Raw genomic sequence first — 26,717 nt, 5'->3', positions numbered from 1 at the left:
ATAATGTTTCAGTTGTTATATCCATTATGAATGAATGATTCTGAGTTCTTCATCCCATGTTAAATGGATCCCCTGTAAGAATCGGAGAAAAAATGTGCATTATGCAGAGTGCTCACACATTGAAGACATGAAAGTAGTTCAGGAACAGGAAAAATTCTATCATAAAATAAATCAAAATGAAATTCATATACAGGCACATTGAACACATCTGACACTTTCAGTTAATATTCAAGTGAAAGGTATTGTCATGCATTTATGGGTACGAGTAATAATAACGGGTTTGGGTTGGATGATTGGATTTATTAACACCTTCTTTAACAATCTCTCGTAATAATAATAACATACAACAGCTCACAATAAATGACTGCACAGGTCTTACTCCAGCCTGACAGACTCCATTCTGGTCCAAGCCACAACTGACTTCTCTTCTACTCTGTCTTCTCCTGGCTCCTATGTACTGCTGACCTGATCTCAGAGTCTGAGTTATGACTGGCAGTTTACCACCAATCAGTTCGTCTTGGCGATAAGCTCCTTGAAACTCACGACCAGTAATTCTATTTTCCAACTGAACAATTGCGATTATAGTCTTTACGTAACATCCTCTCTGACAAGAGGATGGGTCTCTTGTTTACAATTGCTGCTGGCCCTCGCAAGAGCAGTCATTCTTGGGTCTGAGTCCCTCAGGACTCATGACCGTATTTTGCTGTCTCAGATTTGAGACTCCCCTAACCTGGAGGACCAGGTCCCGGTATTTATATCCCCCAGGAACATGGTGGCCCATTTATACCCCCCAGGCACTGGGTTCCCTTTTCGTCACCTTCTACACCTGGCAGGGCTACGATAGAGGTGTTCACACCCACCTTCACATGGGATAACTTGATTTGAACTCAAAGTCAAAGTTACGATACAACTGATGGTAAGTCAGCCAGTCTGTCTCTGAATAAAGCACCCATCTGGGGCTTAAGACCAGATCTTTATTACTGTCATACAGTTGGTTTGTTGATGTCAGGCGATCTCTCTGACGAGAGGATGAGTCTGCCGTTTGCCAGAGTCACAGTCAGCAGTAATAAGTTTGTTGTCAGTATGTACAGTTTACATTTTACTTGTTATTAAATGTATGTATATATAACATATACAGGGCCTGTGTCATTCCAGGCTTAGTACAGCAGATCATGCCCTATTATTAATAGCTCCTGCTACAACAGCAGTCTACTCACTTGAACTGTCTTATGCTTGACTGCCACCAAGGTTAAGCCTCTTATTTCTGATCTGAACTCAATCCTGTTCTCCTCTTATATAGCATATCTGTATCCAAGGAAATATTTGTTGATCACATCCACAGAAATGTATTCCAAAATGATTTGCTTTCCAAGAATCCATCTGCATGGGAACGTGTTCACCACTTAGCGACATGTTGCCTTCGAAGAACCCATCTCCGTGGAAATGTGGTTGCTGATTCATTCCCTAGTGTTAGGTCTGCATGTCACAGTATTAACAAGAAATCAGCTTTGTTGGCTGTAGGGACTTCTTGGATATTTTGGTTGTTTTTCATCAATGTTGTCAACCCTTACTTTAGCATCTAAAGAAGAGGCGTGACTGAGAAAGTGAACTTATATTTGCATTCCTCTTCTCCCCATTTGTGCTACATGCCCTGCCATCTCAACCTTCTTAGCTTGATCGTTCTAATTATACTTAGCAAAGAGCATTACTCGTATTACCCTTCATGGCCTAGTTACTGCAAGTGAGTACGTGGATAGTTCAGGTAATCAGGTGCATGCCATGATCCAGACGTTATCTCTGAACGATGCAGTTTTCCAAGACAACAGTGCCCCCTTCACACAGCTGGAACTGTTCTCTCATGGTTTGAAGAACATGAAGGTGAACTTCAGCACCTTCCCTGGCCAGCACAGTCACCACATTTGAACATCATCGAACGACTGATCAGTTTTCGAGATGAGTGAGGAACAGATTCCCACCTCCAACATCTCTGAAGAAACTTGAAGATGTTCTTCATGAAGAATGGTATAAAATTCAACTGGAGACTCTTCAAAACTTATATGAGTCCATTGCAAGGATTGCAGCTGCACTGAAGGCAAAAGGTGGTCCTACGCCATATTAACTAGTCATGTGATTATGATGTCTATAGATGTCATACCGTGCTGTGTATCGTAGTGGCTATGGTAGCTATAGATGTCACGCATGTTTCGTAACTATTCTGTTGTAGATATAATGCCAGTCAGAAGTGAAAACTTGTATGTTGTGCTTGCAAGATGTTCTAGTTACTTCAGAGTGTGACAGCAAGTTGTTGATTGCTTGATAGTTCTCCTGGGTTCTAATTCTTTCAACTAATCATTATGGCAGGTCCTAGCAAAAAGGTTCATGTTAATGAGGTGTTTTATTTACTGTCACAAGAGAATGAATGCAGTGATATTTCAGAGTATGAATATAGTGATAGTGAAATGAAATGAAAATTTCATCAGGTGGTGAACAGAGCTGTAATGAGGCAGAAAATGTCAGTGACAAGCGTAGCATGCAACCTGCCTTATGGACAAATTCAGGTGCTGAGCGACCACATTTTCCATTTATGTGGCAAGCCTGGCATAAATGTTGATTTAGAAGACCGCCAGTAACCCCCTGGAATATTTTGAGTTGTTCTGTACACCAGACATTGCAGAAGTAATAGCAAGAGAAACAAATCGGTATGCCCAAAAAATTTTAGAAAATGCACCTTATGTAGAACTAAAATCTAGGACCCATTGCCTGAATGAGACGAACAGAATTGAAATAATGAAGTTGCTGGCAGTCTTACTGTTACATGACTTAACAGACACCAGATAACGAGCTATTTTTGCCGGAGCAAAATTCTGGGAACATTCATATTTTTAGAGCTGTTCAGTGAGAGGAAGTTTCACCTTCTGTTAAAGTTTCTTCATTTTTTTGACAACGAAAGTTACAATGACTCCACTTGTGGTTCCAAAAGACAGTCCAAACTCACACCCATACTCGATCATCTAAATGCAAAATTTAGGATTGTATATATCCCAGAGTGTGATGTGTTGGAAGATGAATGAGTTTTTCATGATGTGGAAGGGACGTTTGTCATGGAAGGTATACGTTTCTTCAAAACATGCCAGATTTGGTATAAAATCATTTGAATTGTCTGAAACCAAATCTGGTTATATATGGACTTTTAAACTGCCCTGTGTATTATACACTTGGTGAAAAATCTGTATATTTGTATCTCCTCAGCAGAATGCGGAACAAATCCACAACAGGAATAGCCAGTAGATCCTTTGGAAATGCAGCAAAGTTAAAATATCTTGGAATGACACGAGAAAGCCAAAAATTATATTCATGAGGAACTTGCTACCATTCAGATCATAATCTCTTGTCTTTCCATCTGCTGTCTAAAAACATCAAGATTAAAATATACAAAACTGCAATTTTACTTGTCTCTCACTTTAAACACACATGTTGTGGGAGTTTGGGAACAGGTTGCTGAGGATAATATTTGGACCTAAGAGGGAGAAAGTGACAGGAGAATGGAGAAAATTACATAATTGAAACTGTTATTTCAATATTAGGATGGTAAGCTGAAGGAGGATGAGTAATATGTCTTGGACATGCCTGTGCCTGGTTTTGAAATAGAGGAAAATCAGTAAATTTCCTGAAATTTCTCTTAACAGGAATATCTTTTGTATTTACCGTTTTTTTCCCCCCTGCAGTGCAGCATCTGGAAGAAATGCTGGGGCAGATATTTGATCATTATATATTTATGCATCTGGGCATTTTGATTCTAGGAACTTGCAGGCTGTCATTGTGTTACCCTGTCTGATAAGCGTGAGGTATTGCCACAGATATCTCATGACACAGAAGTTGGTACAACACTGTTAAGTGATCAACATTAAATGCCTTTATTATCTTCTTTGTTGTTAAGTTTCTTATTATTATCCTGTTAGATTTTTCAGTTGGGTAAGTCCTTCCAGCTGCACTTAGGCCCTGGGGTCAACTTAGCCACTAACTGAGATGAGTACCAGGACTCTTCCTGTGAGTAAAGGGTGGCTGCCATGTAAGGCTGACAACCTCATTGCCATCTGTTAACTGATTGTCTAGAAAATATGGGATCCTTAATGTCTTGCAGCCCTGTGGGCCTCCCTGGCCTGTTGCAGGGATAGCTTTGCCCTTTTTCCTTTTAGATATAAAATCCTTTCAACCCATTCCCTTTGCTTTTCTCTCTCTGTCTCACTCTTATAGTCGCTGTGCACTAGTGCAGGTGTCTGCTGTGGACAAGATGAAGTTCTCCTGTTCCCCAGAGATATGAAACTTGCTCCATAATTTTTGCAGTATGTATTGTAGCCATAGCTGTTAAAGTGCCAGTAGAGGCTTAAGTGCAATTTGAATCCTCATTCCCAGTCTTTCCTTTGAATTACATGAATTTCTTAAAATGAGTGTTGTTCATCCTGTACAGTTTTAGTCACTGTATCTTGTGGTGATAAGAACAAAGGGAGCCACATTCTGTGTGAAGAATGCTTGCTTCTTCTAGTGAATGATAAAACAGAAATTGAAATATGAAGTATATCTGTAATTTTATAATGATAAGGAACATGATCATTCATTTTAAGTGACTGGGCACCTTCCATACATGGGGCCCTTGTAGGCAATACAAGACATCTAGAATCACTTGTGCCTGCACTGATGATGTTTCCCATTTTTTGCTTGCAGGTGGAACTGGACGAGATCACAGTGCGTCAGGAGATTGTGGAGGTGCAGCTGGACCCATCAATGCTGCTATATGTGAACAACTCAAAGTCCAGTTCTACCAACACAAATCAGCAAAGCCCTGCTCCCTGTCAGCAAGCAGCAGCTGCAGAGTAAGTACATCAGTTGTTTGGATGGCTTGTTTCATTCACACCGATGCTGCCAGCTGCTCTTTAGTCTCAAATCATAGGATCAACAGGGAGTAGTCAGTTGGAAAGGAAGGGGAAGGTAGTCATTGTGGCCACATATGAGAGGTTTGTCTCAGGATTTTCCAGCAGAGCCGTAGTCAGGATAGCCATTGTTTGGGCTAAAATTGAGCGTTGGACCTCGGTAATACAAAGGAAGATTGCTAACCAGTCCTCTATGACATTCAGTCCCTGCCTTGCAAAAGAGGCACATCTCTTGAACTGAAAATAGATGTCTTGTCTGGCAACTAATGCCACAGTGAAGTTTGGCAATAATCAAACCCAGATGATAACAAGGGATGTAGCTGAAAGTACTTAGACAATCCTTGAGGACATGTATTTAGGTTTATTTTCTGACTTTGATGATGTCCTGCAAAGGAAAATTACAAAGAAGAACTTGTAGGGGCAGAAGGAGCAGCAGGGTCACTATACAGGGCAGCTCTAAAAAGTCTTCTGCTCTTCTACTGCTTGTCCCCTCCTCATGCTCTTCCCTCCTTTATACCCTGCCTCTTTCCCAAGTTGTCTTACTTTAACCGTGAACATGTTCCCCTGAAATGTTGGTGTCCGCTCAGCGGAACCTTCTGTATCGTCACAGTGCCACACTGCTGATTTGAGAACAGTATTTGACCTAAGAAGAAGGAAATGTCAGATGCAGGAGAAAACTTCATAATTTGTACTGCCTACCAAATATTATTACAGTGATCAAATGAAGGAGAGTAAGATGGACAAGGAATGTAGCATGAATTGAATAAATGGGAAGCACATGCAAAGTTTGAATAGGAAAACCTGAAGGAAATAGATGACTAGGAATACCTAGGCACAGGCAGAATGGTAGTGTTACAATGGATCTTAAATAAAATGGGAAGATGTGGATTGAATTAGTCTGGCTGAGGATGGGGACCAGTGGTGGGTTCATGTGAATATCATAATGAACTTTCAGGTTCCATAATATGCTAGGAATATATTGAGTAGCTGACCAGATGTTGACCACTCATCATCATGGAGTTAGCTGGTTAATTGGTCATTTAGTAGGTTGTTGGTTAGCTAGCCAGGTATAAGTTCCTGTCTGTGTAACCAGCCAGTTAATTGGTTGAGCAGAGATGGAGACCCAGCTTAAAGACCAAGGGGGTGACAGTGTGCTGCCAGGTCAGAACTGTTGCACCCCTCAGGGGGTACTGATAGGTAAGCATGGCACAGTGGTTGAAAGTTATTAGCAGATGGAATTGGAAGAAACTGAGAGAGAACACTCCCCCAGTCCCACTTCATGCACCACTTGGGACTGAACCCAAGCCAGCACAGTCAGGAGCCAGTCTCTGAATGCCTGAGGGATTGCAAGACCAGTGTCCCTATATCACTGTATCCTGAAAGTCCTCGGTATGAATCTCAGTCCAGAGACTGACTATCTTGACTGAGGTTTTCATGGCTTTACTCAGTCATTCCAAGCAAATACTCAGGATACATCCTCAAACTGGGACATAGCTGCTTTCTTCCATATTCTTTCTAATTCAGTATTGCATAATGATCCTATCATTCGATGCTGTACAGTGCAAGGCATTGGCAGCTCATCATCTTGACCACAAATGAATAAGTAGATGCAGATCTGAGTTACTCATGCCCCTTTCTTTGTTTACACAGTGAGAAATTGCCTTATGTTTACATAGAAATAAAGTACTTGAAGTCTCATTCAAGCAGTTTGACATCACAATTCAGACATGCAGGACTCCAGTACAGAAAAGCAGCACTGATGGCTATTTCACTCTCCTTTCTTTATTTTATTGCTAATGGGGTGGGATTAAGTCCCTTGTACTGCAGCACTTCTGGCCTATTGTACCAGCCCCAGATGATACATGAGGGTGATTGTGGAGCAGTTGGTGGAATGAAGATTGGCAGGCGAAACCGAAGTACTCAGAGAAAACCTGCTCGAGCACCACTTTGTCCACCACAAACCCCACTTGACCAGCCCCCGGAATCGAACCTGGGCCGCCACGGTGGGAAACCAGCGACTAACCGCTTGAGCTATGGCGCAGCCTATTCACTCTCCTAACACGGTGGAATAAAATTTGTTTTTATATGTGTGCTTTGTTTTGTGGGTAAATCTACTGTGAGTTCTCTGTGAGTCTGCACTGTTCAGAAAACTAATTCTTATTGCTACAACAAGATATTGTAGAATTTCTGTGCATAAAAAATTATAAGAGAAATTGGAAGGTATGCCATGTAAATAAACTGGTAACACTGGAAATTTTAAGTTTAGATTAAAAGTAATTTCTTCTCCTAGATGGTATTTGAGGTTCTCATGGTACTGAGTGTTCAGATTATGGTCATCTGAGGTGTGACAGTGTAGCTTGCTCTGAGAGTGAGAAGCCACTTCTCTGCTCCGGAGGTGGAGTCAACAACTTTTATGAAATGTTTGTGCCTATCTACCAAAAACAAACAGTGTGATGATCCCACAAGAATGAATAATATATGGAAGTGTGTTTAATTAACATTTTATTAGCAAAATTAGACAAAATAAAGCCACCTAGAAAAACTGTTGATTTTAATTTTGTTTTAAAATTTTTTGAGAGACTCAGGTTTAACTCACTTACATAATTCCTAAGTCATGGGCTGGATGATAAAGGAATTTTTGGGGCAAGAGATTTCTCTCTTTTGCACAGCATGCACACCTTCTCTGGGGCCCACCCAGCCTCCTATTCAGTGAGTTCCTGTGGCTCTTTCCCCAGGGGTAAAGCAGCCACAGCACGAAGGTGGCCACTCACCTACAGCTAGCTCCAAGGTTAAGAATTCATTCATTCATTTTATTTATCATTCATAATTTCCACAACAGTAACACAAGTCATTTCATTAATTACATCATTCTTGAAATCCTTTTGTCCAAATGCCTAAAGGATTAGAATTTGTCAACAATAAATAATTACTCTTGACATGGTTAAACCTACAATTAAAATATAACACACTATCAAAACCAGATAACTTACCAAATTAGATACAATACATAAATCAAAATGCAACTTGATTTTAAAAAAATGCCTCTCATACTAGTGTTCTTAACCTTATGAGTTTATCAGGAGGATTTTAAGAGTATTACAATAAATCAAAAGTCCTACATATGACCATATCAATCACTGAATGTGTGGAGGTATACCTCCACTTGCCTATCTCTTTCTTGGAGTGGTGCTTAAATAAGCCAGCCAGTAAACTTCGCCATTATTTTGTAGCTGTGTCAATTGAAACTTGGTCTTCCAACAGTATTATCAGGTTACTGATATTTAATAATAATAGTTTTCAGAGCAACTAAATAAATAAACAAGTAAGTCATGCTGGTGATGGACGGAACACATTTTATATTGCAGGAAGCCTACCCCTACCACCGACCTTAGTGCCCTGAAGAGAGCGCGAATCAAGCCCAAAAGAGAGCCAGTGCCTGTCACACAGCAAGGTGGTGGTGATGATGATGATGATGATGATGATGATGATGAAAGCAATGATGAGAATGACAGCGAAAATGTTCCTAGTGACAATGAAGGCAGGAAGTGGAATTCCCATCCCTGTGACGTATGTGGGAAGGCTTTCAGGGAACGGAGCCACTTGGCCACCCATAAACGCAAACACGTGACAGAGAGACGGTTCAAGTGTAACGAATGTGGATCTTGCTTCAAAACCAAGTCTAGTTTGCACTTCCACATGAAGCGGCACTCAGAAGCTCCATTTGTGTGTGATCCATGTAACAAAGTGTATCCTGAACGTAAACAGCTGATGCGTCACATCCGGGTTGTGCACACATCAATAAATCGATATCCGTGTGACCAGTGCGATAAGGCATTCAAAACACGACAGAAACATGACCTACATTACACATTGCACACAGGTGAGAAACCGTTTGTATGTGACCTTTGCCAGAAAGCTTTTGTGTACAAGAGTACATTCATGCAGCATATGAATTCCCATGCTGCAAATAAAGAGTTTAAATGTGATAAGTGCCCTAAGGAGTATGCTGTGTGTGCAGAATTCAAACGCCATTATATGAACCATACAGATTTCCGTCCATTCAAGTGCACTGTTTGTGGTAAGGCTTTCCCCTTAAAAGGGACACTAAAGAACCACATGAAGATCCATGCACCAGAGAAGCCTTACAAGTGCAACAGATGTGAGAAAAGCTTCATGAAGAAACAGTCACTAGACTGCCACATGATGTTGCACGATGGGCAGAGTCCGCAGTTCATGTGTGATCAGTGCTCCCAGTCATACTACAATGTCTTTGCTTTGAAGCGACATTATCTGAAGCATACAGGTGAACGGGGCTTCCGCTGTGAGGTCTGTCACAAGGCCTTTTGGATGAAGGATGCGCTCAAGGTCCACATGCGCACACACAGTAATGTCAAGATGTTCCCCTGCAAAGAGTGCCACAAAGCATTTGCACACAAACACACCCTGGATTCACACATGAAGATCCATGCTGGTGTGGCATCCCATGTGTGCCACTTCTGCCACAAGACGTTCATCCACAAAGCGAACCTCACACGCCACATCAAACTGCATGAGGCCGATCAAATCACTGCCCACAGTGCTGCCAGGTAAGGTGCTGCCTGTAACAAACATTTTTATTTATGGAATTCTAACATAATGCTATATTGTGCACCTCAGAGTTAAAGAAATTCGTGTTGGCAAAATTTCACCCTTACAGTAATTTTGAAACATAAATATGAAATTCATGAGAGTGGCCATAAGTCTGACCTTTCAGAAATTTGGAATAAATATTAAACATTTTAGACATAAAATGCAAAGAAACAAATAAGTCAACCAGTACTGTTTTCTTAAGAAATGGTTATTTGTTAGGAAATTCAGATCCTATAAGCACATGTGTGAGTGATGTAAGGGGGATGCCTGTTAGTGCAGCTGCTGTTCCCAACCTGTTTTGCATTGTGCCGTGTATTTCCCTTATTTATGTTGCCTGGAAAGAGGCCACGAAGTTCAGGTTTCTGGGTATGTCATACCTTGAGTAGAAAACCTTATGCAGGAAAAGTTCTGTGTTTTCAGTGAGATCTCTGGTATGTAGATTTTGGTTCCTGCCATACGTTGAAAATAGAATCTAGTAACTTCTTAATTAGGCCGCACCATAGCTCAAGCGGTTAGTCGCTGGCTTTCCACCATGGCGGCTTGGGTTCGATCCCAGGTCTGGTCAAGTGGGATTTGTGGTGGAAAAAGTGGCGCTGGGGCAGTTTTTCTCTGAGTACTTCGGTTTCCTCTGCCAATCTTCATTCCACCAATTGCTCCACAATCACCCTCACCTATCATCTGGGGGTGGTACAGTAGGCCAGAAGTGGCCGCAGTACAAGGGACTCAGTCCAACCCCACTAGCATTAAAAAAAAGTTCCTAATTAGGACCTGATGATCCATGTCACTGTTTGGTCACGATGCAAATGGAAAGATGTTTTGCACACAGTTTAGCTACTGTTATTACTAACAGATAAAAGAGTGTTTTTTTTACTATAACTGTGGACTGGAAATATTCTATAGGAAAACACTATTGTGTGTATAACGTGGGAGTCTAGGAAAAAATGGGGTATGCTTTATAGAATTTCATGCTGGAGACACATGCTGTATGTATAAAACTGTAACTTTATGGTTTCGCATTTCTTAAACTACCATATACCTAACAAAGAATGCCCAGAAATACTGTCACATATAAGAGTGGATTGGTGACTCACTTATACACTCACAACTCATGACTGCACTTTGCAGATCACTGATACACCCAGACTAGTGTCCTCAGTCTATTACAGTCTGAACTAATCATTTCCTGTCAACAGGTTTTGCACAGGAACTGTAACAGTCTCACTGAACTACACACTCCAACTTCCAACAGAGAACTCTTGCAACTAACTGGTTGCCCCAGTCATAGGATCTCAGCAACAACTCTGGTATATTTGCGTATCTTGTGGTTGTTGCATAGTAATGGCTCTACATGCTGTACTCTAGCCAGCTCTTAGTTCTTTGCACCATGTGCATGTAGGCAGTGTTGCCAAATAGGTGTGGTCTGGTGCCCAGTCTTGGCCAGTAGGGGTGCTGAACAAGGGAAATGCTATCAGATGGCACCAAACAGCATTAACAACTGGTATTCCAAGGTGGTAACCCATCCAGGTGCTGACCAAGCACATTGTTGCTTAGCCTCCTCTGCTGTGAGTCAAGTGGCATGGAAGATGGTGGAGGGTAGGTCGCAACACCATTGGGGGATGGTGCAGTGTAGTAGGAGTAGCCACGGCTGTTGAAGCAGTGTGCAGCTTTTGCAGTAGGATATTTGGATGTGATTCGAGTCCTCACTCTCAATCTTTTCTTTATTTGGTATAATTCAGGATCCAAGTGTGAGTGTTACGCATATTGTAAATTTTTTCCACTCTATTTTGTGATAAAGACAGGGGAGCAACTGTGTCCCAGGGGAAGAAAGCATACTTGTGCCAACACAATGTTTTTCAGTTTTATGCTGATGAAATGTTTGCTTTTTCCCCATTTTTGTTCACCAAGAATTCATATGTTAAATGGATTCATCGTTAATTTGTGACCTGAGTACTGGAATGTTCATGCACTTTTCTCATTCTTTGTATTTTGCTGCAATGTCCCAATGTAAGGTTTGCCTTACTTGCAAGTGTGAGATCTGAAAATGCATTGTGTTTAAAGTCGTATTTGAACTGAAGTCGATTCCTGGGTTCAATCCCAGTTCCTGAAAGTTGGCATTAATGGACATAGTACGCTCCAGTGATAAGGTAACAAATTAATTAGCAGTTTTCGTTTTTACCTCTTTTGGGCTCATATACCTTGCCCCTGTGTACCTCCAGTAATGCTCAGCAAGCTAAAAAATTCTTGTAATATTTGTGCACCAATTTCTTTTTTCTGTTTCTGGCAAACTAACTCCATAGAGCTGAGCCCTTCTGGAGAAGCTCCCAATAGTGCAGCTACTCAAGAATTTCTGAGCATTTTATCGAACCTGAAGGTCCATTGCTGTGTTCACAAGAGCCCTCCACAGATCCCTATCCTGAGCCAGAAGAATCCAGTCCATACTACCCCATCCTATCTCTCTAAAGGGCCCTACACACGCTCCGGTAGACCTGTCAGGTGCGCCTGCACAGGCGCGCCTGCGCAGGTCGACCGGAGCGTGTGGATGACAAAACGTCGCAGTTATTGTGACCTGAACAGTCCGCCGGAGCATATTCGAAAAATCATTAGACGACCTGTGCAGTTTTGTACCTGAACCAGGCAAACCGGAGTGTGTGGTGAAATGGCCATCCTCATAACGGTATCTTTCTATTTTAATTACTGGGGCAACTAATGACAGGAGCTGTAAATAAGTTTCTTCATTCATGCGCAAATAATTGTGCCAATCTTTAGGGACCAACTTCAATTCACGTAACAAATTCACATGTGAATAAACGTTTCTTTTCATCAACCACTCTTTGCACCAGGTTTGACGCTTACTTTTCGGTTTGAAACAATTTGTAGCTAATAATAAGCCAAATACAGCTAGAAGATCGTCATCTGTAGATGCCATGTCCGACCGTAGCAAACACAACTGAAGTAATATCGGAAAGGTGTACCTGAGTGTGTGGGCGCACTGGGGTTTTCAGGTCAACCTGCGCAGGCGCGCCTGTGCAGGCGCACCTGACAGGTCTACCGGAGCGTGTGTAGGGCCCTTTAGATCCATTTTAATGTTATCCACCCACCTATGTCTTGGTCTTACTAGTGGTCTCTTTCCTTCTGGCTTTCCCACCATTATCCTATATGCATCCTCTTCTCCCCACATTCGTGCCACATGCCCTGCCCATCTCAGCCTCCTTGACTTGATCATTATAATTATACTTGGTGAGCAGGACAGGTTATGATGCTCCTCATTATGCAGTTTTCTCCAACCTCCTGTCACTTCATCTCTCTGTGGTCCAGATATTCTCCTCAACACCCCGTTCTCAAACACCCTCAGTCTTATGTTCCTCCCTTATGTCAGAGACCAAGTGAAGTTTTGATATCCTAAATGTATTACTTGAACGAGGAGGCCAGAAATACTCAGCCACTGGAGAGGACGAAGAGAATTTAGGGATAATAGGATAATATTAAAAAGAATCTTTGGGAAGTAAGTTGTGAGGCTAAAATGTGTATATGTCTGATGTAGGATTGTATCGAATGGCACACTTTCATATCAGCAATGTTTTGTGCCAGAGAGTCTGCTCTTGTTACTGTGCTGTTCCTGCCCGCTGCACACTATGTCCATCTTGTCTGAGGATGTCACAGTGCTGAAATTTCTTGCTGTCTTCTGGGTTCTGACATCGTGTAGTCTGGTAGCTGGTTACCAACGTTTCAGAAGAACATGTTATCCCAGACTTAAACGTAGAATAACGTTTCGCAGGAACTTACTGCCTCCATCTTCAGGGTAGAACAAAATTTTGGAGAAACATCCACCATATCCAGGGTGTAACAAGTTTTGGATGCTTTCCCACCGCCTGCAGGGTAGAACGGCCTTTTGGTGGATCACACTGCTTCCATCTTCAGAGCAGGATTATATTTTGCAGGAACATGTCATCAGAGTAGAGGAAAGTTTCGTTAAGAAGATGCTGCAGCCGTCTTCAAGGTAGAACAGCCTTCATCATCAGGGTAGCCGTGGAGGCGAAGTTGGATGCAGTATATGCCTCCGAAACGTCGGTAGCCACCTACCAAACCCCAGAAGACTGAAGTGAACCGCTGCAGTTTGAGTCGGAGCGGAGTGGCGGAAGATGGGATGCAGATATCAGTTGCTCGGTTTGTGTGCCCCCTGATGTGAGTCAGTGGGCATGTAGTTCAGAGATGCCCCTGCACGTGAACGCAACTGCTCGCGCGACATGTAGGTCGGTGTTGGCGCGGACTGTACCCGAAGGTAAAGGTGAGCGGAGAGACGTTTGAAACCCGTTCGCGGCCGCTCGCCAGTCAGTGCTCGAGCGATCTGACGGCAGGAGAGGACAGGCCCAGCTCCATTATTGCGTCGTTCAGGTGAGTGAGTGTGTGAGTGTTTTGTGACGTGGATGCTGGGGCTCATCTCAGCGCCGTTGAAAGGACGACGTGAGAGAACGTTTAGGACTTCGCTCGTTCGCCATATTGCAGACGTCTCTACTCTTGCACGCACCCACTTTCACTCAGGGTCATAAGTCACCTGGAAGCAACTAAATCTCCATTCCTAACCTCAAAACGTCTGACAACGTCCACGTTTGTTTTTCAGCTCAAATTTGACCCTCCCGCGGTACAAATTGTGTGCCCAAATTGACACACGGTGTGCAGCGACGTACCAGGATAGAGAGGATAATATTGAAACGGCTTTGGCAATCCGTATGTCGATCTGCTGCACGAGAAGGACGCCCTTCTGCAGATAACAAGAAACTCCGCAGCTCTCAGAGCTGTCAGGACGTTGATGCAGCTCCCTTTGGCTTTACCGCCCACTGCCTGTAACTTTGGTTCACGTGACCATGACAGGTGTTTGAGAATTTATGTAAACCCGCCTACACATGGCAAGTTTCTCCTAAGCAGGAGATATCCCGACATGTCTAGTCTCTAAGGCATCGTTAAATAACAGGACGAAACGTCGCAGTATTGTTGTTACCGTGTTCTCTGTATTCACTAAGACCCGGCAGAAATCTCGGGTCGGACACCGTGTGCCTTGCTCGCTCCACATCTGTAGGATGCAGCAGATTCATAATCATTAAACTCCATGGAGCAGAGTGTCCTTTAAAAGCTGGTAGTTGCACTGTAGTCAAGGCAATCCCGTCCTTTGAATTCACAGGACCTTTCCGTTGGTCTCTTCCTGTCCTGGGGCAGTAAATTGAATTGACACCCTCACACGCTGTTTCCGTAAGATCTGTCCCTCCTTTGCTTAGGTCTCCCTAGTGGTATCTTCCTTTCAGTTTTCTGACTAAGATTTTCTACAGACCTGTCGTCTCGTCGTGCGTGCTACCTGCCCCACTAATCTTCCAGGATTTGATCATCCTAATAATATCAGGTGCCGACTTCGTGATGCAGGTTTCTGCGGTCTCTTGTCCTGTCACATTCTCAGCCTAAGGGCCAGCCAGATCTTACCGTGAGCACCCAATTGCCTGGAGGGACTGAGGAAAGCAACGAAAAACCTCAGGATCGGCAGTGACCTGGCTGAGATTCGAACCAGACATCTAGAGAGTACACGTGTAGCGCGTTTCCTCTAGACCAGCGTGTTCAGTTTGTACTGTGGTTGTGGCTGTCAATAGCTGATGTACTGTGCCCCCCCCCCCAATCTCTCCAGTACCCCTGTGTCGCAGCCCGCACTGGCGGTCCCAGTAATTTCTTCGTGTGGAGCTCTGACCTTGACAGAATAAAATTCTGTGAGTAGTTCGTAACCGCTGTGACTAAGTATACCGAACTCCATGGAGCTGGATCCGTGTTGAGAAGCCGCCAGTCGCTCAGTTCCGAACTTTCTATGGAACCGTAAGGTTCATTACCGGGTTCACAAGGGCCCTGAAGTGGTCCTTATCCCGAGCCAGACGAATCCACACCAGCACACCACTCCATCCCACTACCCTGTGAATCATTTTAACATCGCTAACACTCATACTCATAATTCCGAGAGCCGGTCGCATTCGTAACGGAAATGTGTAAAAATGCGGCTGCTCTCTTCGCCACGTGCGCGCATACCAACGATTCAAGAACCATCGAGCTGATCTTCACGAAATTTGGTACAGTGAAGGTATACTGAAAGCTGTTCCATTTCAGTTTTAGGCACTGGACACTGCGGGGAAGGTGTGCTCTCATTTCGAGCGTAACTCGCCTAATATTTATTGAAGAGAAAAAGGCCTAGAACGGAAGTTGCAGAGAAAACTGAAACAGTTTATGCTCTCCCCCCCACCCCACAAGTCTTGCCGTTTTTGAGATGATTAAACAAATAAGCGAACGCATCAGAATTGCAAAGGTAACCGCACATTTCCTAATTTGTTAAAAATGTGTACAGTAGGTTGCTTCCATTGTTGTTGCTGTGTTTCCGTATTCGCAATGGAATCGGTGGAGCACTGTGCTACAAGCCGGAAGGTCGTGGGTTCAAGTCCCGATGAGGTGGAATTTTTCAGTTGACCTAATCCTTCCAGCCGCACTGTGGCCCTGGAGTCAACTCAGCCTCTAACAGAAATGAGTACTAGGAATCTTCCTGAGGGGTAAAGGGCGGCCGGCGCATAAAGCTGACCTCACCGCCATGTGTGAGCCGATTGTCTAGAAAATGTGGGTGCCTCCACGGCCTGTTACAGGGGCAGCCTTGCCCTAGCTTTTAGTGGAATTGATACATTGGCGTTTGTCTTCAGCGCGCATCTGTTCCGCCGGAGGCGCTGTTCAGTACGGCAAGAGAACTCGGCCTGCGTTCAGACTTGCGACAAGTGAATGTCGTCTTGGCAACTAGGCCAGTTTCTGGGAAGGATAAGTAGGAGACGTCAAGGATAATCCATCCCGCCAATAAGGCTCAATGTCCCCTCCACCGCCATAGCAGCGTGACCCTTACACCACTCTTCCGTTATGTTGCCCGCGAGCAGACTGCAGCCCTGGGGCTGCATTTGTGATGCATATGCCCTCTAAGCAAAACTGTGTTCAGTATTTCCTCGCTCTTCGTTGTAATAAACTCCCTAGAGCAGAATCCTTCTTTTAAATCTAACAGTCGTCCAGCTGCTGTATAAATTGCCTGAGTTTTACGGAGCCCGACGCTGTTCCGGATTTGTGCCAGATGAATCCGGTGTACACTCTGTTTTCTTAAGATGTCTGTTAATGTTATCCTCGCTTCTTTGCCCACATCTGCCTTCAGGGTTTTCAGTTAAAGTATACAGCGTACTTCTCATGTCTGCCGTTCTTGCTGCATGTCCATCCTATACCTGTAAGATCCATTTCAGTGCCTTTTATCTATGTCCGGATCGTCCATGAGGTCTCTTCCTTTCAGGCTTTCCTACTGACTGTATTTCACGCAGTGTTTTCCTCGTGTTTCGTGTATTGCATTGTCCCCTGCCTAAAATGTTGTAATTGACTAGTACAGTCGGTGGTTTTCCCCAGGGCCTACCATCCCTTGAAACAAGGAACCACAGTATTCGGACGTCAGAACGCCTGGTTCGAGACCAGGTAACAGCGGCAACGCCGCTCCCCGAAATAGCATCAAGCGTCGCGACGCTTATTGCCCGGAAGTTTTGAAACCTCGATCTGTATTGAATGATCCTTACAGACGCCTGCAGTAGACGTCGTGGTTCGTCTCCATAGCGTAATTCTGCATTGAGCCGAGAGATAACAGGCTTTCAGGCGAAGTTGGCAGGCATGATTGGTCGAAATATCGCTTTATGACGTTCTCGAGATCAGCTTGGCCACGAGCAGAGGCTCCGTAAAGAACGCCTATGGTGCTGAGGCCCGCGCTGGGTTCGCCACGCGTTACGTAAGCTGCCTTGAGCTCTGCTGATCGCGTTCCAAGTCCAGTTTTCTGCGCCGCCTCACGGCTCTCATTTGTTTATTTATTTCTTCAGTTTTCTCTCTCGTCGATTTCGTTTTTCACCTTTATTTCTTCCCATTCGTAATGTAACACGTTTAGTTTCCGTCCAAATGCTACATCTGTTAGATATTTATCAGCTGTCAGCGGTTTGTGTTGCCATCTGTTGAACAAATTTCATACCACTTGAGGCCAGTTACGTCTTCGTTTCTCGTGTTTTCCTCCTTTGTCTTTTGCGTAGTGGCCGTGGCATATTTTAGGGTGGGGCTAGCTGTAGCGCGTCATGAATGGAGCAGTCGTCCTGGTTGAACGACCTGGTGACGTCACGCGACCCACCCGGCCCATTCATTAGCCCTGACCACGCTGTGGAGCCGCTCAGTTGTTTTTACTTGCGTAGGATGGAGGCAGGGGCTAGGGAAAGACCGCGTGAACGTCGCGGGGGGGGGGGGGTGAGAGGCAAAAAGCTTAGTACAAATTTGCGGTTAAGCCGTCAAAGACTACTTTATTTGACCGCCCTAGAGCTTTCAGGATTCAAGAATAACAAAAAATATACACTTTTGGTATTAATATGTTGTAGTTCATGTTATTAAATTTATTTATTTATTTTCAAAAATACAGGGAAAGTGGATATTGGCTCTCTCTCAGACCCCATGAAATGCCGTGTCCAAAATGGCGCTCATACACAGAATGACAGCAGCTTGATGCTGCTCGGTCATCACTGTTACAGCCAAATGAGAATACATGGAGCTTAATCGTGCAGCCCCGCCCCCCCTCCACCTTGCACTTCGTAAGGCCGCTCCTTGTCCAAACTGGTTCTCCCAGTCTCCAAGATCACCTTCTAGAAGTTAAAGGCGGTCGGGGCGTGGAGTTAAGCTCACAATTCTCACACATTTGATCTAATTACAGCCACATATAGAAGAAGCTCAAGATGGAGAGGAGACTGTTGGCTGCCATGTGCTGCTGTCTGGTGGCAAGGCTTGTAGGTGGACACAGGGAACACAAGGTGAGCAGTAAACCAAATGGCAGTGCTATGTTTTGCTTCTAGTTGAATGTAGCCAAAATGTATTTGTGTTTAAAGCCTGTCTCCATTTTATACTGAGGATTGGAAAGAAGTGGCATGGATAGCTTCCCCCTCTGTGTCTACCACTCTCTTCCCCTCCAGCCAATGTCAACCAGCTCAAAGCACTTATCGCCAGAGAATATTATGGCTTTCCATCAGTTGTGTGAACAGAAGGCCTATAGGAGTTCACCTGGAGGGGAATGTAGGGAGGTACACTGGAAGGGGAAGCATTGCAGGTCAGTGTGGCCGGGGGGCTTTTTCATGGCCTCAGTGTAGGTACAGAGATGGTCATTTATTTTCATAAAAGTGTTGTCCTTCAGAAATATTAGCTCCATTTCTGCAACAGATTTTGAGTATAGCCTTTGAGTTTGCAGTGCCTGAGAGTAAACTTACATAAAGATGTTTGAGCGCAAACATTGATACGTTCTGTGACAGGTCCACAACATTGTGCTGTACCCCGACAAGCACTCCTGGTGCAACACCACCCCTATCAAGCAGGTTGTGGCCTTTCCAGGCTGCAGCTCTGTGGAGATAGACAACAATGTGTGTGTGGGGGCATGCTTCAGCTACAGCATCCCTCGCACTGCTCCCAGTGCCCCTGGTGAGCTCATCAAGCCCTACTGTGATTCGTGCCAGCCTTCCACTGTCGCCTGGCAACATGTATGTAGAAACTCTGGCTATCGTGTTATCACACTGTTAAAAGGTGGTTTATGTTGTGTCTGAATTATTTGGTAGGTAGAATGAGTTTTTTTAATGTAAGAAAAGTCAGCAGATATTGACCAAAATGACACCAATGCAATATCACACCATGTCATTCTCATCCTCCCTAAATCTCAGATATCTTTCCTTTTATTTCCCCCTCCCCAACCCATCATGCATTCTTCATAAGCAGAGAATCTTCTTGTGATGACCAGGGACCGGATTTTAATGACCTGAAAATATTTAGAAAATGACCGAAAAATCCAGAGAAATAACCCAAAAATATAATATGCAGGAGCCGGATTTTGATGACCTGAAAATATTTAAAAAATGACCGAAAAAATGCAGAAAAATGACCTAAAGGAGAAAAGAAAGAACACTTCACTTCCATGTTATTCACATTTCAGAAAACATATGAAAAAAATCCCTAAAATGGCCAAAAATGACAAGAAATACCCTTAAAAGCCAAAAAATTTACCAAAAAATTACCCCAAAAATGAAAAAATGACCATAAACCTAAAAATGTCAAAAAATGACAGGAAATTAACTATAAAATTTACATTTCTGTAATCAGCAGCTCATATCCGAAATTTATACCTGTATATTTAAGAGCATCGCATAGGATACAAGGACAAAAAGATGACATGTCATCAGAATCCAGGCCCTGGTGATGACCATATGGGTAACTCTCCTCATTTCCTTATTCACACTCTCAGTGCCCTGTCCGTGGCCATTACAGAAGCTGCTCTGCATGCACGCACTCCCCAACGCACATCACCATTTAGGTGATTCATTACAGAAGGAAGGGCCAGTTTTAAAGTACATTTAATTTCCCATCCATGTATGAGTGCCGCTAAACATGTTGCAAGTGAACAGTCAGTGGCCCTCATCTGCACAGTAAATGAAATGTACTGCTGCTATGCATTTTCACTTTATATGTTTCATTATTTGTATAACCTGCCACATGTAATGCGCAACACTTGTGCACATGATGTGTTCTCCAGCCCACAACAGTCACGTGCTGCATGCCACATTTCATAAAGCATAAAGTTGTTCATAATGCACGGTTCATCATCAGGTTCTTCGTCTGTCTTGTTTCCTTATATTTACATTTTGAACATAAATGTCCCCGTCCTATGTCCCCATCGCTTATTGGTCCTGTACCGAAATGGGGGTACATACAGAAATGTATACACATTTTATGAAAAAAAAGAATATGCACTGAAGAGTGCAGATGGATGGGAAGAAAGTAATGCCTTCTGTATCACAGATGCTCAGATTGTTAGCCTGTTAAGTATTAGCTTAATTTATGCATTCATGGATTGACTGCATCGTCATCAGGCAGTTCTACAGATCACTGCAGCATCAGTAGGAAGTTACTAGACTCTTCCATGTCTTTTTTTTAATGCTAGTGGGGTGGGCCTAAGTCCTTTGTACTGCGGCCACTTCTGGCCTATTGTACCAGCCCCAAATGATAGGTGAGGGTGATTATGGAGCAGTTGGTGGAATGAAGATTGGCAGGGGAAACTAAAGTACTCGGAGAAAACCTGCCCCAGCGCCACTTTGTCCACCACAAATCCCACTTCACCAGAGCCGGGATCGAATCCAGAACGCCGCGGTGGGAAGCTGGCGACTAACCGCTTGAGCTATGGCATGGCCTTCTTCCACGTTAGTTCATAGTCATCTTAAATGGAACTTGCTTCATAAAACCTTTAAAGTATTAAACTTCAGAATGTCTTCTAGATCACTGGTGTATGCATACAACATTGGTCACCTGTAGGTGTCTCCAAAATTGCTGATGAAACTGCTGTGCTTTTGGGGAATGCCCCCGTCTGTGTGCCCTATAGTGATGGGTGCTTCCTCTGATTGTGTTGTGTGTAGCTGTTGAGACAGCAACTAGTTACTGACAGGACTAAATAGGCGACGAGCTACAAGATGCTGCGATACAATATTGTTGTGTTCGTTTGTGTTAAGAGCGGCCACTGCATTGCGGCATGGAGAAGGGAGGATTTGGAGGCAAAGCAGAACATGCCCTAGACTTCACCAAGTCCACATCCGGTTACAGCTCCTCTGCATGTAACATGAACTAGACTTCACCAAGTCCACATCCGGTTACAGCTCCTCTGCATGTAACATGACCTAGACTTCACCAAGTCCACAGAGTGAGGGCACATCCTGTTACTTTCATGACGTGTAATGAGGGCTTGACAGAACAAGAGGATGCTATGATAAAATAATAATAGATCCATTTTCAACATTCTTGTACAGTGGGAGCCTGAAATGCACATACCAGAGATCTGTTGAATTCACAGGTCTTCCATTCCATAAAGTTGCGTGCTCGAGATATGATGAGTTCCTCAGAGATGTGTTAGAGAAAGTTTGGCTGCTGCTCTAGCACACTTTAATTGGGTCAATACTGCAGATCTTGTTGTTCAGGGAAGTTAACATGGACGTCGCGACATGCCATTTTGCTGCTATCACATGCCCTTTTCCCTCATAGTTATATTTTGTACTAAAGTACAACATTCTGTATATAAATGGGATATCTCAGTCAACTAAGTGAGCAGGACAACCCTGGTGTGATTTTTGGCAGGGGCAGGGCTGTTTCTCTTTGCTCTCATGCTATCCAGTGGCTGCCATGGGATCAAAGAAACCTGACACTCTGCAGTTTTTTACCTGCCATGTTGTACTTAATTATAGAGGTAAAAATGGTAATGGTAAAGTTGTCCCCATGCTTAACTAATTAAGCACTACACCATGAAGGCGTTTGGGGAACTGGATATATAGATCCACATTTTCTTGACCTCAGCACTAACTGGAGGTGAGTGGTCAGCTTCACGCCCCTGCTGCTTTACCACCAAAGAAAGATACCCTGGTACCCATTGGATAGGAGGCTGGGTGGGCCCCAGAACCAGTCTGGACAATATGGAGAAGAGAAAATTCTGAACCTACTGGAACTCAAACGCCGACCCCTTGGCCATTCAGCCCATAGGCAGTCACTGTACTGGCCCACACAGCTGTAAACTTGCACAGGGCAGCTTCCAACCCAGCAGTACTTGCAGGTGACCCTCAACTGCACGGGCGAAGACACAGAGAGCCTCCAGAAACGTGTCCAGATCATAAGGAACTGCAGTTGCAGCACGTGTGATGCTGGAGACGATATTGCAGCAGTGTCATCTGTGTTGGCATCAGGGGATGGTGAGATAGGGACAGACCACAAAGCATCGCTTCCTGATGTTGGGGATCTCATAGACTTCATGCTGAAGACGCAGAACAAGGGTCCGGCTGCAGGAGTAACAGGTAGGGCCAGGCCATCCTGTATTCACTGTACTTGAGCCACGGCTTCTGAAACATTTGGGAATGGCAGTTTTGCCTTTCATACTGCTGACCTAATAGAGCACAACCAAAGGTATTTAAAGTTTTTTGTATACCCCTTGCCAGTATACATATATGGTAGCCATGGCTGTTCAGTTGATGTGTCAGTATTGCGAGGAGAGTTCCGGGATGTGATCTGAATTCTCTTTTTCTGGTCTTTGTTCAAACTACGAAAGTAAATTTTTTTGTAGGACTGCATTCTGTTTATGTCTTGCTGTAGACCACAAGGTAACAGTCAACACAAACGTAAACTAAAAAAGTTCTGTTTTTATTTTCTCATCATTCACCTTAAGTTTCGACCACCTGCGGTCATCATCAGGTGATAAACTGGCCAGAACATATATAGACTATGAGCACAGCTTCATAAAAATGTAACAGTATATAAAACCATGGATGTGAGAGTAGTGATATTGATCAGATCCAATCAAGTTTCACAAAGACCCAGGTACACTGTAAGTTATCTCTATGCTTAACTACTTAAGTGTTATGCCATGAAGACGCACTAGTTGGAGGTGAGTGATCAGCTTCATATCCCAGCAGCTTTACCCCAGGTACCCATAGGATAGGTGGCTGGGTGGGCCCCAGAACTGGTCTGGATGATGTGGATGAGAAAAATCTTGCCCCTACTGGGACTTGAACTGTGACCCCTTGACTGTACTGCCTGCACAGTGTTGATTAAAATTGTGAGGGTTCTTCAGTGCTTGAGGCACATGTTTACTGTCTGATAAGCTTATATGCCTTTGTGAATATATCTTTCAGGCTCAAATCAGATTAAATTACCACTTTGGGTTATGCATTACTGTTGTTTTATTTGGAGGACTTGAAGACCTTCTGCTGTTATCTGCACAATATGACAATTCTCCAGTGTGTAGCGCTACACGTTTGCTGTCTGATATACAGCTTGGCACTTGTTTTCTTTTTGACTGAAGTCCATCTTGGCCAGCAGGCATTTCAGGAATTGTCCAGTTTTCTAGTATGGCAATATGAATGTTCAGTGCAGTCTTCGATATGATCCAGTTAATTCATTCTGACATCAGTTGTCACATCATTAAGTGTGACTGTAGACGGGGTTTGGATTGGCAGTCAGATTCATTTCATCATTTTACAGCTTCTAACTACAGGTAACTACGACAGTCTCACTGAGTCGCATGCTCCAAAAGTCGCCGTAACTACGGCTCACATAAAGAGTCTTCTCAGTCTTCACCAGCTGTTGCTTTGTAGCTTTTTCCCACATTCCAGAACTGTCCATGTCTGTCACTTCCTGTTGTGTTGTCCTCTTACTAATATCCGACTACATCATACCTATTTTTGAGTGGCGTGGGGGCTTGTTAAATCATCTGATGTTTTGTTGGAGAGTGGCTGATGTTGGTAATGAAGTGTGAAGTGTGTTATTGGAGTCGCAGACCAACATGCTGATATAGTGAAGGCCCTGTTAGCATATCAGTACGCCAGTTGCACATGCTGCTGGTTTAGAAGTGAACGTAGACAGAGACAGTTGTCTCAGTTTCTGGCTGTACACTGTGCTAAGCTGAACACTCACGTGTTTTGAGATTAAAATATCCCATGAGTGTGAAAGTTGTCAGACGTTTGCACTGTTGCCATGACCATATTAATTAACACCCGTGGGCGCGCGCGCGCGCGTGTGTGTGTGTCGACCTGTTCATTCTCAGACTCTTGTTTGTCTTGATTTTTTAAGCTAAATATTCTTGGGATCAGTTTTCATGTCAGCTCAAGGTCAGGTCAGTTTCTGACTAGACGATAGAAGTGTCAGTTTACATCTTCACAGTCTGTTTCATGAGGGCCCACCTTAATATCTTGCCTTATACATTCGGGTTTTCCAATGACATTTATGTTCTGCAGGTGGGGAGAGTGGTGAGGGTGGTGGGGGTAGCAACGCTGCAATGAACGAACGCCTGCTGCTGCTGCTGCGGACACTGGGTGAAGGTGGACAGCTGGATGAGGCGGATTTGCGTGAGTTGTTGCGACAGGCAGATCACAAATTGAATGCTGCAACGCATGAACACCGTGACCACATCAAGGTGAACCTGGAGCGCCTAAGACATGAGCTGGCACACCACAGGCACCATCAGCACCAACAAGATCCAACCCTCAGTGTGGCACCACACCACTTCAAGCCAGCGCTTGGTGGTGCTGAACTCAGCTACCATGACAACCTGCTTCAACCTGAGGAGAAGGATGAGGAGTTCTGAGACAACCATTTCACTTACAAGTTGCTCGAGAGGTTATAACATCCATCTATGTGCATGTTCCATGTTCCAGACTACATAACAGACATCAGACAAATTTCATTTTGGTTCTTGTCAATCACTGCTTCTCAAACGTGGCTTCACATGCTGAACAGTATGAATTTATAGCAGTCGCTAATGTTTGTAGATATGATGTGTTTGTTTCATTTGAGGTTCTCACATTGGCAACTGTAACTACTGCTATCCTGTAAGGGGTGACACTGTGTGCACTGACATTTTGCAGGAACCTGATGTCTCCATCTTCAGGGTCAAAACAAAGCCAGGCAAGTAACCAGCAAGCAGTTGCACTGGCCTCAGCAGTGTCCTGCTTGTTTGGCTTACTCTTCCTCCCTGAAGATGGAGGCAACATATTCCCCTATTCCCCCTATTCTACCACTCTACACGGTGTCACACACCAGAAGATTTTCCTCTTCATATTGATACTTTTCAGTGGCTGTCATGGTACCTGATTGGAAGTTACATATTCATGTAATGGTACACATACACCTGTGAATACAAAGAACAGTGGGTTACACACTCAATATGATTGGCATTCTGTTGTGTACCTTCTGAAACAAGGATGCCTCTGGCCCTTTTGGCTGGAAACAGTTTTACCTTAAGGCAGAGATTTCAGAGGCTTATGTCCAGGCTGTCAGGTTGCTGCATCCATGGTGTGCAGGATATCAGTGGGAAATTACACATAAGGCAAAGGTGCCATGCAGGAAGTTGAGGCAGCATGCTCAAATGGCGCTCACTGTTCACAGCTTGGTCAAAGAAAATTTGTCCCCATTAGTCCATGGCTGTAGATGGTAGTCCATACTGTAATTTTCTGTGTGTTTTACAGTTTCTTGGGAAGCACACGTTTACTGCACTGTTGAGGTGGAAATGTGGCTTCTCTGAAAACAGTGTGTTGTGCATTATGACTTGATCATGCTGTGCTGACACACATGCAAGTCATTGTGCAAAATTTGCTCTACTGGTCATCTCAATATTCCATGGACTACTCCCACTTCTCACACATCCCCATGGCCTCCTTCCAAATGTCTGATGAAGTCTGTGGATAGCGTTTGGAGCAGGGGCTAGCCACATAACAAAACTGTGCCTCCCATTGTCAGCCATCTTCTGCACACTGGTGGGAAAGCACATTAGCTACATGTGATGCATATGCCATCTAGTGGTATTTCCAAGAGCTACAGCACTCGCCCATGTGACAGAAACTTCATCCATAACATTGTTGTTTTACTGTAAAAACAGAGTATCATTTCATGCCCCACCCTATACAAATAGAGAGGCTGCATTCCAGGCTTGAAAGGCAAGAGACTGCATGCATCCATTTTGTTTGGATGAAATGGCACATTTGTGTTCACAGTTGTTAGGAGGGGGCTTGCAGTAGGAAAGCAGCGTAACTGAACCCGCAGTCAGTGGATTGACACTGCCAGAAATTTGTTTGTATGTGACCCTTGCAGTTTGTTCCTGGATCTGTTGGCATTGCATTGCTGAGGTGACATAGGTGGCAGCTCTGAGCAGAATACTTTGTGTCTGTATTTGTAGAATTATTTTATGTTTTTAAGATGTGTACCGGTGACTAATAATACTAACATGTGTGCGTACACAGGCTACAAAGTGTCAGTGCAAAATGCCCACACTTTGACACGGTGTGTGCTGTGCATCAGTACAGTTTGTTACTTACAATTAAATGATTGCTGGAGGCTTTATCTTGAGAGGCTGTGTCTAATGGAATATCATAACTATAGTCAGATGTTAATAATGTTGGATTTTAAAAGAATATATTAATATATTTGTATGTATAAAACAAAGTGAACAATATTTATGCCTTTGTTATATCCTTGCAACCTTCCATTGCCATGTGTATTGTTTGTTTTGGGCCAACTGGACATCTGGTTTGCATAGAT

The 26,717-nt window shown here is 43.8% G+C and overlaps 2 protein-coding genes across 2 annotated transcripts in view; both read left to right on the top strand.

The window, feature by feature from the left end:
• LOC111861462 (zinc finger protein 184) overlaps window positions 1-13,702 on the top strand; it is a 30,379-nt gene extending 16,677 nt beyond the window's left edge. Inside the window, exons 6-8 of the mRNA XM_033750315.1 lie at window positions 4,723-4,871; window positions 8,294-9,514; window positions 13,496-13,702. Of these exons, the coding sequence (XP_033606206.1) occupies window positions 4,723-4,871; window positions 8,294-9,514; window positions 13,496-13,514 (1,389 nt within the window). The 3' untranslated portion in view covers window positions 13,515-13,702. The remainder of the gene's footprint in view (window positions 1-4,722; window positions 4,872-8,293; window positions 9,515-13,495) is intronic.
• Window positions 13,703-13,848: 146 nt separating this feature from the next.
• LOC111861447 lies at window positions 13,849-26,042 on the top strand. Its single transcript, XM_023846028.2, has 5 exons — window positions 13,849-13,949; window positions 18,331-18,427; window positions 18,920-19,144; window positions 22,246-22,483; window positions 24,419-26,042. Exons 2-5 carry the CDS (start codon window positions 18,353-18,355, stop codon window positions 24,766-24,768), a joined length of 888 nt encoding a protein of 295 aa, XP_023701796.1. The 5' UTR covers window positions 13,849-13,949; window positions 18,331-18,352; the 3' UTR covers window positions 24,769-26,042.
• Window positions 26,043-26,717: the final 675 nt, after the last annotated feature.

This window comes from Cryptotermes secundus, unplaced genomic scaffold (assembly GCF_002891405.2).
Source record: "Cryptotermes secundus unplaced genomic scaffold, Csec_1.0 scaffold693, whole genome shotgun sequence".
NCBI lineage: Eukaryota > Metazoa > Arthropoda > Insecta > Blattodea > Kalotermitidae > Cryptotermes > Cryptotermes secundus.
This window is presented reverse-complemented; position numbering and strand designations above follow the sequence as displayed.